The sequence below is a fragment of the Colobus angolensis genome, unplaced genomic scaffold (genome assembly GCF_000951035.1).
Source record: "Colobus angolensis palliatus isolate OR3802 unplaced genomic scaffold, Cang.pa_1.0 Scaffold229, whole genome shotgun sequence".
Lineage (NCBI taxonomy): Eukaryota > Metazoa > Chordata > Mammalia > Primates > Cercopithecidae > Colobus > Colobus angolensis.
This window is the reverse complement of record NW_012115477.1, coordinates 5,569,096-5,586,295: the sequence shown is the minus strand read 5'-3', so window position 1 is coordinate 5,586,295 and position 17,200 is coordinate 5,569,096. Positions and strand designations below refer to the sequence as shown.

The 17,200-nt window shown below is 35.4% G+C and overlaps 1 protein-coding gene across 2 annotated transcripts in view; it reads left to right on the top strand.

Annotated features, from left to right (window-relative positions):
• Positions 1-17,200, top strand: part of FAM126A (family with sequence similarity 126, member A) — a 71,952-nt gene that overhangs the window by 40,182 nt on the left and 14,570 nt on the right. For both annotated transcript variants that reach the window (XM_011944178.1, XM_011944179.1), the window contains 4 exons: positions 2-97; positions 7,979-8,095; positions 11,092-11,179; positions 11,983-12,142. In XM_011944178.1, coding sequence (XP_011799568.1) covers positions 2-97; positions 7,979-8,095; positions 11,092-11,179; positions 11,983-12,142 — 461 coding nt within the window. The remainder of the gene's footprint in view (position 1; positions 98-7,978; positions 8,096-11,091; positions 11,180-11,982; positions 12,143-17,200) is intronic.

Below are 17,200 nucleotides of genomic sequence, written 5' to 3'. Positions count from 1 at the left end.
GGTTTGAAGTGTTGACATTCCTTTTGTTGTGTTACAATGCTGCCTTAACCTATATGCCCAGTGTTTCTCTTCAGTCACTGTGTCAAATTTGTTCAAGGTAAAGTAAAATTCAAGTGTTTCTAATATTGAAATATATGAATCTATGATTGCTAGTCTGGTACATACCTAAGTTATTTTTGTTTTGTGTAATCATTTGTTTAAAACATTAAATAAGTTAATGTAAAGCTCAGCCTACCCAACACATGGAAAGTTCCCTATAATTGATAGTCACCAAAAACATGTGCAATAGCTCATGTCTGTAATTTCAGCACTTTGATAAGCTGAGGTGGGAGTATCACATGAGCCCAGGAGTTCAAGACCAGCCTGGGCAACATAGCAAGACCCCTGTCTCTATAAAAAAATTTAAAATAAAAGATTAGCTGGGCATGGTGGTGCACGCCTGTAGTCCCAGCTACCTGGGAGGCTGAGGTGGGAGGATCACTTGAGCCCAGGAGGTTGAGAATACAGTGAGCTGTGATTGCACCACTGCAGTCCAGTCTGAGTGACAGAGCAAGACCCTGTCTTACAAACAACACAAACAAAAACAACAAAAACAAGAACATGATGAAGAATGTAAAGATGAATAACATTTAAATTGAATATTTAATCAGAAAAGGATTATAGTATATAGCTAAATGATAGAGCTGTTATGACCTTTCAAGTTTTGGCATGTGGTTGGCTTCTTTTTGTTTGTATTTATTTATGTATTTTTACTGTGCTCTAATTTGGAACTAAGAAATAAGAGATACTAGTTCTTAAACTTTTCTTGTTAAAAATAAATTGAGCCAAGGGGTTATAAACTAAATTATATCCTTGAGTATAGTGTATTCACATTTAAAAAATCCTGATTTAAAAGAGTAGTTAATGATAGTATATATGGTATTGGTTAAATATGACCAGAATATTAACAATGATTATCTCTAGTTGGTGGAATTGTGGTTTATTTTAATTTTCTCTTTTGTGATTTTCTAAATTTATGGCAATGTCAGTGTTCCTTTTTGAGTTAATAGTTGCAGCACACCAGCATGGCACATGTATACATATGTAACAAACCTGCACATTGTGCACATGTACCCTAGAACTTAAAGTATAATAAAAAAGAAAAAAGAAAAAAAAGCAGAAACAAAAATGACAGATTATTGCCCTCGATAATTCAAGTAAATAAGAGATATTATAGAACTAAGGAACTTGTGGAATAATTTCTATTTGAGGAATTTATTTAGAAAATGCAGCTTATCCTGAGTGTATTAGTCCATGTTCATACTGCTATGAAGAAATACCCGAGACTGGGTAATTTATGAGGGAAAAGTTCTACATGCTGGGGTGCCTCACAATCATGGTGGAAAGTAAAGGAGGAACAAAGGCATGTCTTACATGGCAGCAGGCAAGAGAGCATATGCAGGAGAACTCCCCTTTATAAAGCCATCAGATCTCATGAGACTTATTCACTATCATGAGAACACCATGGGAAAACCTGTCCCCATGATTCAATTACCCCTTCACTGGGTCCCTCCCATGACATGTGGAGATTATGGGAGCTACAATTCAAGATGAGATTTGAGTGGGGACACAGCCAAACCATATCACAGAGGGAGGGATCATTGAGCAATACTTAGAAATGAAATGAAAACAAAATAAATGAAAAATCAGAACTTGATACTGAATAGGATAGAAAGCTATGCAGAATCAGCAGAGGAAGAGAATTCACAAGACAAAGGGCTTAGTAGAGAAGATAGAGAAGTGAAGTCTTTCAGATGTTTTCCAAATTAGAGCATAATTACATTTCCTAACCTTAAAAGATGGTACCAATGGTTCATCTCTCCCACTTACCAAGTCGTTCTAAGATGGTTTTTGCTTTAAATTGTTTAAAGGCAGAAATGTCTAGACTTTTGAATTTCACAGATCTGTAAAATCTCAAAAAAGGTGGTACAGCTGGGTTATTTACATAAGTGTCGCCAACTTTTTATTTTGCCAAGTCATTATATTATAAATATCTACCATCAACATTATTTAACAAAAGGGAGACTATTTTAATATCAAAAAGGTGGGGGGGTGGAAGGGAAGGAAAATAATTTATAAATTAAATTGGGATAAGTTTAGCTTTCCTGGCTTTTCATTTCACTAGGGCCTAGTGAAAACTCTGTTATCGACTAAAATGGGTATAAGGACCAACATACAGAAATACTGGTTTAAGGAGTAACAATGCAGCAATTTTCACCTCTAGAACTTAGAACACACTGCAAAGTCCAGATCCTACTCTGAAGCAGTGTATTAGATGCTAGGATCCAGGAATGCCTATATATGTATATATTTTATATTTTTATGTATTATGTATAAATGTATGTTTTGAAGCTCCATAGATGTTCTAATACAATGCCCAACCACTCTTGACGTTTCCCTGAAACTACTGATGGAAAAGTTAGAAAAGAACATGTGTCACTGATTTTTGTCCTAACTCTAATGTAGCACATTCTAATATAATTACGTTTACATTATGAGTAGAAAATTGCTAATATACCAATTTTACCTGACCAGGGAACTGAATAATTCTTCAACAGAGAATGCAAGTAAAAACTGGTTTTAAAAACAAAGAGAAACAGATTATTTTAAAACTCGCTGTAGGATTTTGGCCAAGGAAGTTTTGGTAGAAATAGATCAATCTGTGCCACAAGAGAGATTAATTTCATATAAATGTCCATCAGATGTAAAAAACAAACAAGGGTAGGGGGAAAGATCTGAGTAATTTAAAAGACTTAAGCTGTCTAAATAATGCTAACTCTTAACTACAATGCATTACATTTGAGGAACTCTATCAAATTTATCATTCCTGTCATTTTTAGTTATTTATGTTTTTAAATTTTCATTTTAGATTCCCTATTAACTGTATTCTTAATGATAAAATCCAGTTATTTCTCATACCTACTGACTTTCTTAATCGTTTATCAGATATTCTAATTAGGAGGTTTTGTACATTTTTAAGATGAGTAGGAAAGAATTAGAAAACACTTTTGTTAATCAGGTTAAGCCTAGTTCATATCTATGGAAAGAAAATTGGTTACAGAACTGTGGTGTAAGTAAGTTAGATACCTTGTAAATTTTAGGACTCTTCCTGTGGCAGCCAACTGATATCTACATCAAACTAAATTATACCAAAGGGGCTGGATGCAGTGGCTCACCCCTGTAATCCTAGAACTTTGGGAGGCCAAGGAGGGTGGATCACTTGAGGTCAGGAGTTTGAGACCAGCCTGGCCAACATGGCAAAACGCCACCTCTACTAAAAATACAAAAATTAGCGAGATGTAGTGGTGGGCGCCTGTAATCCCTCCTACATGGAGGCTGAAGCAGGAGAAGCGCTTGAACCTGGGATGTGGAGGTGGCAGTGAGCTGAGGTCATTGTGCCACTGCCCTCCAGCCTGGACAACAGAGTGAGACTCCATCTCAAAACAAAACAAAACAAAACAAAACAAAAAAAAAGGATTTTTGAACCTCGGAAGAGCAGTCATGGAATTGGCCTCAGGATGGCCAGACAGTGGCTCACGCAACCTCCACCTCCCAGGTTCAAGCGATTCTTCTGTCTCAGCCTCCTGAGTAGCTGGGATTACAGGTGTATGCCACCATGCTGGGCCAATTTTTGTATTTTTAGTAGAAATGGGGTTTCGACATGTTGGCCAGGCTGGTCTTGAACACCTGACCTTGTGATCCATCCGCCTTGGCCTCCCAAAAATGCTAAGATTACGGGCGTGAGCCACTGTGCCAGGCCCTTACATTGTCTACTTTTAGTGACCTCAGTAGAAAGAGCTTTTCCTAGTTTCAGTATTAAAGACATCCAGCAAAGGGTGTGCCATCCTGAGACTTCTACATACCCCTTTGGGGCCATGTTCAGTAATATAATTGGAAGAGTACTCTATCAGGTTAAATATTGCTTTAGTTGTATTAACACAGATAAACAATGATAACTTAAATAAAGTAGATATTTATTTCTCTCTCACATAAAAGTCCAAGCTGGTAGGTGGTCTAAAAGGTAGATTGCTTGCATGTTTTCAGTGTGTTCAAGTTCCTTCTGTCTTGGGATTCTGCCATTCCCTATGGTATTTCCCTTGTTGGTATGATCTCAGATCACCACTGTTACATCTGCCTTCTATCCTGCAAGCAGGGAGAAAGGGAGTCAAAGGCATGTAGCTGCTTTTTAGGGTTATGACATGTAAAGTTTTTAAGGGGTGTGACCTAGAAGTTTCACCACTTTGGTTAATATACTATTGTCTAGAACTTAGTCACATGATCACATCTAAATGCAAGGAAAACTAGAAAATGTAGTCTCTAGTGGAGCGGCTACCATTCCTAGCTAAAATTGCTGGGGGAAAGGAAGGGAGTGTGACTTATATGTATGTATTATTAAAAATAGATATGGAGGTAGTGATCTCTGTAATAGATAGTTTCATTAGCAGCCTCACCATAATCATGTGATTATTCTTGATTATGTAGGAAAAGACTAGTTCCTAAAGGGAAGAGGGGTGGCAGTGCTTTTAACAGAAGATAGGGATGGTGGCATGGCAGGCAAAATTGATACTATGTCATGCTACCTAAAAACCAACATATCTGAAACAGTATATTCCCGTATTCCTATTTGTTCTAACTCAGTTAATGATACCATCATGTGGCCAGCTATTCAAACTAAATGTGGAAATAATTATCTACTCTTCTTCTTTCTTTGGTCTCACCTTCTTTATACTTCCTAGATATGACTGCAAACCTACCCTTCCTCCTTCTACCCACCATTATGTCTTGTCTTCAGTCCTCCTTCATCTCACTACTGGGATCTTCATCCCACCCACATCCAGTTTCAACGAACTCTTCCAGTATAGCCAGAGTGATGTTATCAGAAGACCAATCTGATTTTGGTACTCCTTTGCTTAAAACAAAACAAAACAAAACAAAAAAATCTTTAGTTGCTTACCAGTGTCTATGTGGTAAAACCTAGCAGGTTATAAGATACTCATGATCTGGCTACATGATGTGATGAGCTTCTCTAGTATTTGCTAGTGTCCTAGCCCTCCATCCTGGTAAAATGTCCACAGTCTCCTCAATGTTGTGCTGTTGCATCCCACCTCTGCCTTTGAACTTTCCTATGTTTTCCACTTGGAAAAATATCACTTTTTTTTCAAGACTCAATTCAAAGGAATCTCTTTTCTGAGAAGTCCTCTCTGACTCTCCACTTCTTCCACCTGAGTTTACCATTCTCTCCTTTACCACCTCTTGAACTTGTTCATTGAAAATATTTGCTTACTACACAGTCTCCATGATTAGATTGTGAGTCCCTGTGGGAGCTACATCCATCATCTATATCTCTAGAGTCTGACACAATATCAGTCTTTAATAAATATTTACAGAATGAATAAATTAGTTAATTAAAAATTTATTTCATCCATTGATTCTCTATTATTTACAACCATACAACCATCCCTATCATAAAAATGTAAGGTGTAAGAAAGTAAAATTTTTTGTTTGCTTCTTTAGTTAATAAGAGTAAGAGGAGTCTCTATTCTAGTTTGGGCATACATTTTTGTAAATTCAAACAAAACGTGAGTTTGTTTTATTTCACATGCAGCTAATTTTTCTGTTTCCCTGCTTACTTTTTACTCTTGGTTCTAAAAAGTTCTGGGATCCTCTGATATTAAATGCATTTATGTGGATCTTTTAAAGTTGTCTGAATTAATAACATTCTTGGGAAATATTTTTGAAATGGTCTGTGGCATACTCGGACATTTTAAAGTGAAGGCTTAGATTCATTGAGTAGAGAAAATAACTTTTAAGTTCTAGGTAGTGAGTGCAGGGGAAGAGCAAGTAAATAATTACAATCTATTGGCTAGCACTATATTAAGTGAAGCTCATATTATATCAAGCATAGAATATTATGTGAAAGCATTTATTTTCTAGTAAATTTGTTTATTAAAAATAAAAATGTACTGTTTATTTTAAAAATAGTGCATGCTGACCAACATGGTGAAACCCCATCTCTACTAAATACAAAAAAATCAGATGGGCATGGTGGCACAGGCCTGTAGTCCCAGATACTTGGGAGGCTGAGTCAGGAGAATTGCTTGAACCTGGTAGGCAGAGGTGGCAGTGAACCAAGATCATGTTACTGTACTCCGGCCTGGGCAACAAGAGGGAAACTCCATCTCAAAAACAAAAATGAAAAACAAACAATAAAACAGTGCATGTTGGTCAGAAAGTTCAAAAAATACATGTAAATATAAAGAAGAAAATAGATCTATAATCCCACAGATCAGAGATAACCATGACTTTTTAATGTTCTTTTTGCAGTGGCACACACTATACACCTATTTGTTTATTGCAAAATGAGATTATGCTGCATCTGTTGTTTTGGACAGTTTTTCCCCTGTCATTTAAATAGATTTTCAAAACATTATGTTTAATTTCTATAGTATTCTCTGAATGATTTATATAATTGGTCTCCTGTGTTGGACTTTTAGGTTGCTTCCTTTTCCTTATAATAAATGCTCCTTAACTTTGGTACTCCTTAAATATTCCTCACTATAATACATATTTCTGGAGCTGAGTGTGATACCTGTAATCTCAGCAACTGGGAGGCTGACGTGGGAGGATCATTTGAGATCAGGAGTTGAAGACCAGCCTGACAACATAGCAAGATCCCATCTCAAAAAAAATGTTTTTTTAAGCAGCTAGGTGTGGTGACATGCACCTATGCTTGGGAGGCTGAGATGGGAGGATTGCTGGAACCCAGGAGTTCAAGGCTGCAGCGAGCCATGATCGTGCCACTACACTCCAGCCTAGGCACACAGCAAGACCTTGATTCTAAAAAGCTAATAATAATAAATAAATATTTCTTTGTTTTTTATTTTTAGTTTCCATGTCTTTTTTTTATTTTTTAATTTTTTTTACTTTAAGTTCTGGGATACATGTGCTGAACGTGCAGGTTTGTTACATAGGTATACATGTGCCATGAAATAAATATTTATTTACATGTCGTTTTGTTTATGGTAGTTTCTTGAAAAAAATGGTAAAATCTATTGATCTTTCTTTAGGGTTCTACCTTTGGTGTCATGTTTAGGTAGCATGCAAAGAGTATGTATCCATTTGCCTATGTTTTATATCCGTTGTGGTTTTTAAACATTAACAGTTATAATCTATCTGAAGTTTATTATGGTATACTGTATGAGACTTGAGTCTAATTTATAGTTTGTTTTTGGATCCTGCAGTTTGTGTCAAGAACTTTATCAGGAATTGTGGATCATACCACACATCTATTAATGACAGTGCCAAGTTTCTTTTTTCTTTCTTTTTTTTTTTTTTTGAGATGGAATCTCACTCTGTCACCCATGCTGGAGTGCAGTGGCTCGATCTTGGCTCATTGCAACCTCCACCTCTCAGGTTCAAGTGATTGTGCTGCCTCAGCCTCCCTAGTAGCTGGGACTACAGGCACATGCCACCATGCCCGGCTAATATTTTGTATTTTTACTAGAGATGGGGTTTTACCATATTGGCCAGGCTGGTCTCAAACTCCTGGCCTAGGTGATCCGCCTGCTTTGGCCTCTCAGAGTGTTGAGATTACAGGTGTGAGCCACTGAGCCTGGACAGTGCCAAGTTTCATGTAATAGGTTTAGCGGTACCCAAAAATCGTTGATAATTGATTGACCAAAATTAGTGAACTAACCAGTGAGTGAATCTGGTTCACTTACTCTATGTATCTACATACCTCAACTTTATATGTTTTTTCCTGGTATAACTTACTCAGGAATATATTACAGACAAATGTTCTGTTTGGAAAGATTCTTTGTTTCATAAATATTAGGTTTGTTATGAAAGTGTACCTAGTACATTGTTGCCTTATAAATGTTAAAATAACTTACCTAAATTTTTACCAATTTTACAAATACATTTATTTTGGTTTTTCTAGAATCTGTGTTTGTGGATATCCTCGACAACATGTAAGAAAATATAAAGGTATAAGTAGCAGGATACCAGTTTCTTCAGGATTCATGGTGCAAATGTTAACAGGGATTTATTTTGCCTTGTAAGTATCTCATCATATGCAAAGTAAACCTTTAATTTCTTTGGAAAATTATAGTCTGTTAATCTATTGTCACTATATTATAATGTCAATAGGTAAGTGATTTACATACTTTTTGTGAAAGAAAATGAGTGAGTATCTTAAATAAAACTATTTATAAAACACTTTATCATCTTTCTTAAATTCAAGGACGGAATGAAAATTAGTAACACTTAAATATATTCATAGTCTCTTTCTTCATTTTTTTTTGCTATAATTTCCAAATAGCTTTTTTTCCTCAAGAAATATCTTTTTCCATTGCCAGAAACTTTAGCTCTTAAAAAACATTTCAGAGCCTCTTTGATTAGAAATAGTTTATTATTAGCTTTCTATTAGTTTCTAGTATTGGTGCTCAGTCTCAGTTTTACCTAATGACTTGGGTACTAGTATTTTTCTTTGAACCCTATTCTTTACTTTATAATTCTCTTATTATACATGTCTCATTTACTTTGCATTATATTTACTTGATACTTTTAATTTTCTCTAGTACAGGATAAACTTTTTGAAGGCAGAATTTATAAACTTCTTAAAGGCAGAATTTATCGTCTCTGGGCCCAATCTGGCCTGATGCCTGTTTTTGTCAAGTTTTTGCAACACAGTCATGCTTGTTTGTTTATGTATTGTCTATGGCTGCTTTTGTGTTGCAATGGCAGAGTTGAATAGTTGAGACTGTATGGCCCACAGGCCTAAAATATTTGTTGTCTGGCCCATTAAGAAAAAATTTTCTGACCCCTGTGTTAGACCATTAATATTGTCCCACAGTTCTTGGATGCTCTGATCTACTTTATTTTATCTTTTTTCTTTGTGTTTCAGTTTGAGTAGTTTCTGTTGGATACATCTTCATGTTTACTGATTTTTTTCCTTGACTAGGTCAAGTCTAGAAAGGAGACCACTGAAGGCATTCTTCATCTCTGTTACTGTGTTTTATTTCTAACCATTTCATTAGACTCTTTCTTGTAGTTCCCATCTCTTTGCTGAAATCTTCATTTGTTCATGCATGTTGTCCATCTTTTCCACTAGAGCCTTTAGTATATTAGTCATAGTTATTTTAATTTCCCAAATAACTTCAACATTTAGGTCATCTATGAATTTAGTTCTACTGCTTGCTTTATCTCTTGACAGAGTTGGTCTTGTTTGTTTTGCCTTTTGTGTGCCTTGTAATTTTTGATTGTTCATGATTTTGTTCAGCAGTAAGACAGTAGAGACTGAGGTAAATATTGTTTATGACAGGAAATGGGCATGCCTCTTCTAGGCTGCTAGTGGAATTATTATAGGCAGAAGTGAACTAGGATTGGGTTTTGTTGTTGTGGTTACCCTCAGGGCACCATCTACTTCAAATTCCTCTAGTGCTACCTGGTACTTAGGTGGAGAGCTGGATTGCTGGAGGGTTTTTGTTAATACTCCTGCTTCCTCCTCAGCTTTCAGCATTCCCTGTATGCCTACACTGCAGATAGATTTCTCTCCATGTTCTCACCCCTTCCTCCAGCAAGAGTTCTGTTGCTTGGTTCTGGGTGTGCACTACCCTGATGGTGGTTGGGGTGGTGGCTTGGAGGGGAACGCATGGAAATGGGGGAGGTAATGTTCTCTGTTGTCCTGGTCCAGCCTCAGTTTTAGGCTGATCCCATGTCCCTGCATCTCAGGGATGGGAGTTTCTCAGTGGTCCTGCCCCTTCTTCAGTGATGACACCTCTACTTATCTCAGCATAGAATAAGAGGTTTTTTTGCTTTTTTTTTTTCTTACCCTCAGAGCCAAATTGGTCTTCACTTGTATCCTGGGGAGTAAAAGGGTTTGCTGCTCTTTCCCCAAAGGCTTTAACATTTTTGTTCCATGTGATAAAAGCATCTGGCTGGGTCTTTGGACTTTTCTCACGGAGAGGTTACTCTTTTCCTTGAGGCCTATACCATCAAGGGCAGTTTTCTCTGACCTGCCCTGTTTCTAGTTTTTCTTGTGAGTGCCTAAAGGAGATTTATGGAGAAGCCTGTGGTAGATACAAGCTGCCACTTGTATGTGCTTTTGGAGATCCTATACTCTCCTGCTAGCCCATGAAGTACCTTTTAGCAATTTGGCTTCTAGGAATTTGTTAAGAAGATTAGCTAAATGTTTCTTACCTGCTTGTATTGTGGCCCATCTCTCCTTAGAGGCACCTGTCTCTCCTTGGGGTTCCGACTATGTGGATGCCCTTGTGACCTCGGCTCTTTGATGGATTCATGAGAATTTATAATTTTATAGATTCTCTGGCTTTATCTTGTTTTTATGGTGGGAGTAATATTCTTGCTAGTTTTTAGGCCTTGCTTGCACTCTTGATGTAATGTATACCTCTTTATTTTATTGTCAGTTGATCAAGCCACTATGTCTCTGTTCATTTTTGTAATTTAGCTGATTTTTAGGAAGAGTTTGGCATATCTTTGAAAATTATGCACACACACACACACATACACTCACACACACATGCACACATACTTTTCCCCTCATGTTGCTCTGCTATTTGCAACATGTAGCAAATACACTTCTAAGTGACTATCAAAATGCAAAGAAATAACTACTCAGGATACTGCAAGCCACATTAGTTGTATGTTCTCATTAAAAACTGTGGGAGTTACAGAGTAATTTGGCCATAAAGTGTTCTGAACATTATTCTAAGGTATATAATTTATTATTCCCTGATTTGCTTTGAAAGTATAAAATGCTTTGGAATTGCCTTAGCTTTTTAAATTTCTGTTCTATAGTCATGTTCTTTAGAGAAGAAATGTAGATCTATAAAATTTTCTTTGCTATTAATAGGCATTTAGATGCAATTCAAAGGAATTCAAAGATTTAAAAATACATTTTTAAGAGGAGTAGAATGTTAAGCAATGTGCTAATATGATCTTTTATTTTCTTCAGTAAAGATAATTTCTCTTTGTATTTTGTTCAGTTATAAATAATTATAATTTCTTTGTTTAATTCATCTAATTTTATAGTTATAATGGAGAATGGGATCTCGCTCAAAAAGCACTGGATGATATTATATACAGAGCCCAGCTAGAATTATATCCAGAGCCATTGCTGGTAGGTGCCTGACTTATTTATGTAAATTTTATAATTTAAGATTTCTCAATTTAGAACTATAAATTGAGAGAGCCATTCATAGTTCATTAATATGTCATTAATACTCAGTGTATTCATGCTCTTGTTATACATGGAAGTTTTATAACTTAGAAAAGTAACAAATAAATTTTTTAAAAAATTTTTCTTTGAGACAGAATTTTGCTTTTGTTGCCCAGGCTGGAGTGCAATGGCATGATCTCGGCTCACCACATCCTCCACCTCCCAGGTTCAAGCAATTCTCCTGCCTCAGCTTCCCAAGTAGCTGGGATTACAGGCACATGCCACCATGCCCAGCTAATTTTTTGTATTTTTAGTTGAGATGGGATTTATTCATGTTGGTCAGGCTGATCTCAAACTCCCGACCTCAGGTAATCAGCCCGCCTTGGCCTCCCAAAGTGCTGGCATTACAGGTGTGAGCCACTGCACCCAGCCAAAAAAAAATTTTTATTAGACCGACTTCCTAGACACCTAACAGTCTTTTTAACTTATAAGAATTGTTCTCCTTAACATACTTTAGCTGCATTTATTAATTAACATTAGGCATTTGGAAATCTAATTGAATATTTTGAAATTTTTAACTTTATCATTTACATATTTTTTAAACCATGCATTTCCCTCTCAGCCTCCTATTCTTATCTTAGAGGATTTCTGTATCATCTTTTAAAATGCTTGGGAAGAGCATTTTTGTATAAGCCTGTTTAGCATCATGTTTTATCTAAGGGTAAGATAATATGTTGATCTTAAACTATATTTTTTCTTCTTAGGTTGCTAATGCAATAAAGGCTTCATTGCCTCATGGTCCCATGAAATCTAATAAGGAAGGTACAAGGTGTATTCAAGTTGAAATCACACCAACTTCCTCTAGAATATCAAGAAATGCAGTAACCAGCATGTCAATAAGGGGTCATAGGTGGAAAAGACATGGTAAGAAATACGTAACTCTTCAAGTCAAACCATTGTTGATTTCTTTACATTTTTCACTGTACTTACGGTGCTATAACTTCTAACTTCAGTAAATAGTAGTCTGGAAGAAAGAGCTGTGGAATTGCCCTTAACTCCTAATTTATTATCTAGGAGCAATAGGCAATAAGAAAAATGGAGCCCCTTAGGTTACACATATGAATGAAAATTTATTTAAAAATTGTATTCATTTTTAAATTGTTATTTCAGTAGGAGAATAAGGAAAATGCATTTTTAAATTACTCATACATTTTGGGCTTGTATTCAAAAGTATTTGCAAATATTCCTTAATTAATATTTCTGATTTCTCAATTAACTCTTAAGCAAGTGAATTTACATATTGAAGTAGAACAACTAATAGGGACTTTAAACACTTTTTCTGGACTTTCTGGTAAAGAATGCCATAGTATTGATGCAACACTAGTTATTTGTATTTTCTTGAAGTTAATTTTCTTCCAAGATTCTGTGTATGTGTGTGTGTGTATATATATCCCTTCTTGTCTGCTTCATTTTATTATTTTAAAATTTTACTGGAAGTCAATTTCATTCATTATGGCTTTTTCAATGCTTTCCCATTTCCCTCCCTTGTCTTTTAATTTATTATTCTTTATTTAATTTCATATTCTTTTTATAACTTCTCTCCTATCTAGACGTTATTGTAGTGTCAACAACCAGTCTAAGAAGGAAATTATCACCTTCCTCAGAAGGTAACCATGGTGGGAAGCACAAAGCTACTTTACCCTAAGCAAACATCTATATCAGAAGTAAAACAAAATCCATTCTCTGTTTTCTTCTTCCTGTAAACTGAGGTGAAAATAGTAGTTCCTTTTGGTATATTTAGTTCCGGTTGTGTTGTGGTTTCTATAGAGAAAATGGGAAAGGAGGAGAAGAATGGAGCTATTTATGGTAAACTAGAAAGTTGATGATGAGAACAGTTGCCATTGTTTTCACTTAAAGAATCTAGGTGATTGTATGTCAAAAAAGAATAGTGATTATCCAGCTTACCTAATGATCATTTTTGGTGTTTTTAAAGTGTGGCAATTCTTGAAAGTTCCATAGGAAAGCATAAAAGAGGTGGTGATGTCTGCCAATAGCAAGGCACATTATGCCACCATTTAAAACATACAGTCTAAACATACTTCAGCTTCTTCAGTGAAAATTATGCTACTGAATGGGTCTAGATTACAGGTAGAAAGTCATTTAATTAGATATGGTTTACCCTGAGATTGGTTTTTCTGTTTTGGCATTAATGTGTAAAAACAGGCATGGAGGCAAGGAAGCAGATCATAGTGGTTACTGTGGCTATAAGTGCTCCCGAGCTACTGTTACAGGAAGCACAAGAATGAATTTTAATTTCTTTTCCACTTTCCTTCTTTCTATTTAGGTAGACATATTGGGAATTAGGGAGAGAAATGTAGGTCCTGCAGTTAAAAATGTGAAATATTGATGCTCCCTTGTATTTGTGCATGTGCGTGTGTATGAGAGAGAGTATGTGTGCATGTCCAGGCATACATTTAAACAAGGAGGTTTGTACCCTGCAATAAAATGGAAGCCATTTCCCAGAAATGTTTTATAGGAAAAAAATTACAAAACAAGAGAAAAGACTGCTTGAATGTATTGTATCTAGCAGATTCTTACATATCTTCCAGATTCCATTTTGGCTGCCACTTGAGGGGTTAGCACTCTGTCTTAGGATTGTATCCTTGTTAAAGTAGTATTCTTATCACCTGCCCCCCTTCACAATTCTAACACTTGGGAAACTCCTGTTTATTATAACAATAAAATCACAGATGAGAATATAGAAGTGAACGAACTATAAAAAGTAAGTCACATGCATGGAACAGATACAGAATACAGCTTAGCCTTGTTCATCACTCTTCTTTAGTGTGAATTTCTTTTATCCAGTGGACTCTAAAATACTCCTAAGTCCTTCTTATTTGCCTCTACAGGTAGGTTGCAGTCTTCTCACTTTTTAGGGTAGTCTTGGCTTTCCCTTTTAGAGTAGTAAAGTTACCATGTTCGGCTGAATTTAAAAGGTTTCTATTTTCCATCCTCATGGTCCTGCTTCCTACTTCTAGGCTCTCTAACAGGCACTGGCTTCCTGTGGGGAAAGTAGATACCTTTGCAGTACTTCTTAGATATATAGACAATTCTCAAATTATAAATAGATTATTAAATTTAATTTTGTTTATATATAAATTACAAATTTCTCAAATTATAGATTTTTAAATTTAATTGTATTAATATATAAATTCTATTGTTAATATTTATATATAAATCAAAACAAAATTTGTTTATACATTTCTTTAGAAACAATATTAAAGGGCTTGTAGATCCCAGGGTGAGCCACAGCAGCCTTTTTATCTCATAATGTTTCTGAAACATAGGACTGTATAATGTAAGTTCAGTTCATAGCTGTGTGAAAATACATTTAGAGTTTCTATATTTAATGGAACTCTAAATGTGTTTCCCATTCTACCCACTCATATCCCTACTATTCTCTCACCACACCAACTCTCACAGTAGGACGAATTTCTTCCCAGACCCTCAACTGTATCTATCATACAGTAGAAACAAAGAATATCCCACCCTAAGCCAGTGGTCATGAGGGTTGGGAAAGGAGAAGGGACAAGAACCATGAACTTTAAGAAATATTCTTTTTTTTTTTCTCTTTCTCCTTGCCTATTCCTTTGTTTTCCTAGTTTTTGGAAAGCAGAAAGCAATTGCCCCCCCCCCCTTTTTTTTTTCTGTTGGAGCTCTTCCCTTTTTCTTTTACTTATTTGTCTTTATTTATTATTGCATTTCTCCTAATTTCTCTTTTTGTCTTTTCTGGATAGAAGAGGGAAAGGAGTGAATGAGGTTTTCTCATGGAAGGAGCCAAGTAAAACTTTGCTTTTTGCTTTTTTTTTTTTTTTTCCATCTCCCTTTACCACGAAAGAATATACATAATTAAGCCATGTGAATGTACTGGTGTGTTTGCATATCTGAGTCACCAAAAATTATTACACAGCCAGCAAATACATTAAATTAGAGCAATTAGTGGACATTTATTCTCCTTTATTATCAGTAACAGAAGAATCTTTCCATTTTCTTTATAGCCCAATCTCACACTGTAGTGTTTTTAAAATGAATTTTGAAAAGTTTTAATTATTTACATTTTAAAATATTTTAAAGCTATTCTAGAATGTATTTTAGGATTCTCTAATGCTTCATAGATCTACCATTTTTTTCTTAAGGTTAAGAATTGTTCACAACATATTTTAATGGAAAGTGTTATAATAGAAGTTTAAAAATTACTTTATCCTTAACATTTCTACACATTTCAGAATATGCATCCCTGGCCATGGTTTTGTTGTTGTTGTCAACCCAGGTTTCTAGAATTGTATTTTGACCAGTCCTGTTATTTGCTTGGCTCTGTTTTTTATTTTTATTTTTTTAGTTAACTTTATTTTTTAGAGCAGTTTTAGGTTAACAGCCAAACTGTGTGGAAAATAAGAGAGTTCTTAAATACCTCATGACCCCACATTCATAGCCTCCCCCAATATATCAACATCCCGCACCAGAGTGGTACATTTGTAAGGACCTGTAATTTAAGTTTTGAGCAGACAGTGCATCCTTATGTCAATTAAATAGGATGATTTTTAAAGAAAGGTTGGTTTCAACTGAGGTACTATTTTGGAGAGATCTGTTTGACAATTAATGGTGTGTTTGCTTGATTTGCCCCACTTTTCAGTTTAAGTTAAACCATTGTATGGACATGGTTTAACTTAATGTGTTTTTCAAATTTTTTAAACTTTGTGTTTAAATCTTTGAGAAAATTCTAATGACCTTATCATTTTATGTCAATAAATATATTTGGGAAATAAAATTACAATGTACAATTGCTGCTTTTGACTTCTGAGGAACATAATTTCAGAATTAAAAGCTTTATGTATTGCTTATTCTTTTATGCATATTGTGTTTAATTTCATCTACAGATGGCGAATAATTCAAGGCAAAGGTGTATTTTTTCAAACTGATTTTCAAGTCACCTACAAATTGAGGGCTATCTAGAAGTCATAATTTGAAAGTAAAACACAGTTGGAGAAAGATAATAATAAAATAAACTTTAAAAAGCATTCAGTAAGTTTAGAGAAGACTGAATAGATTATGACCATAATAAAAGTCAAAATGAAAATTCCAGTAAGAAAAATGAGATAAAATTTAGTAAAATAATTCAATAGTTTTTCAAGTTAATAATTAAAATTCAATTTTGCTTATTTATTTCCTTTTAAAAATAAAAAAAGTTAAAGGAAAATAGAAAGTATTTCTTTATAATTATGCTTTAATTCTATAGTCATTCTTAAATGTCGTTTCCAAAGATACCTTCATCATCTACCATTTCAGTTATTTTATTTTATTTTTTATTTTTTTATTTTTCTTTTTTTGAGACGGAGTCTCACTCTGTCGCCCAGGCTGGAGTGCAGTGCCGGATCTCAGCTCACTGCAAGCTCTGCCTCCCGCATTCACGCCATTCTCCTGCCTCAGCCTCCCGAGTAGCTGGGACTACAGGCACCCGCCACCTCGCCCGGCTAGTTTTTTGTGTTTTTTAGTAGAGACGGGGTTTCACCGTGTTAGCCAGGATGGTCTCGATCTCCTGACCTCGTGATCCGCCCGTCTCGGCCTCCCAAAGTGCTGGGATTACAGGCTTGAGCCACCGCACCCGGCCCATTTCAGCTATTTTAAAAAATTCCTTTTCTTAAGTCCCTGAAAAGTTCTCTTTTCACTCCAGTATTCCACTCCAATATTCTAGTGTACAATTTATACTTGTTTATTTCCTTGTGTTTTTCCATTCCTTCCTCCTCTTTTTTTTTTTTTTTTTTTTTTTTTTTTTTTAGAGCTGGCTCTGTCGCCCAGGCTGGAGTGCAGTGGCCGGATCTCAGCTCCCTGAATCATGAATTCTATTTACATGAAGTTGGTAAGAACTAGATTTTTTAAAAAGCTATTAAGCATTCATTTTTTTCATTCCCTCCCCCCCTTTTT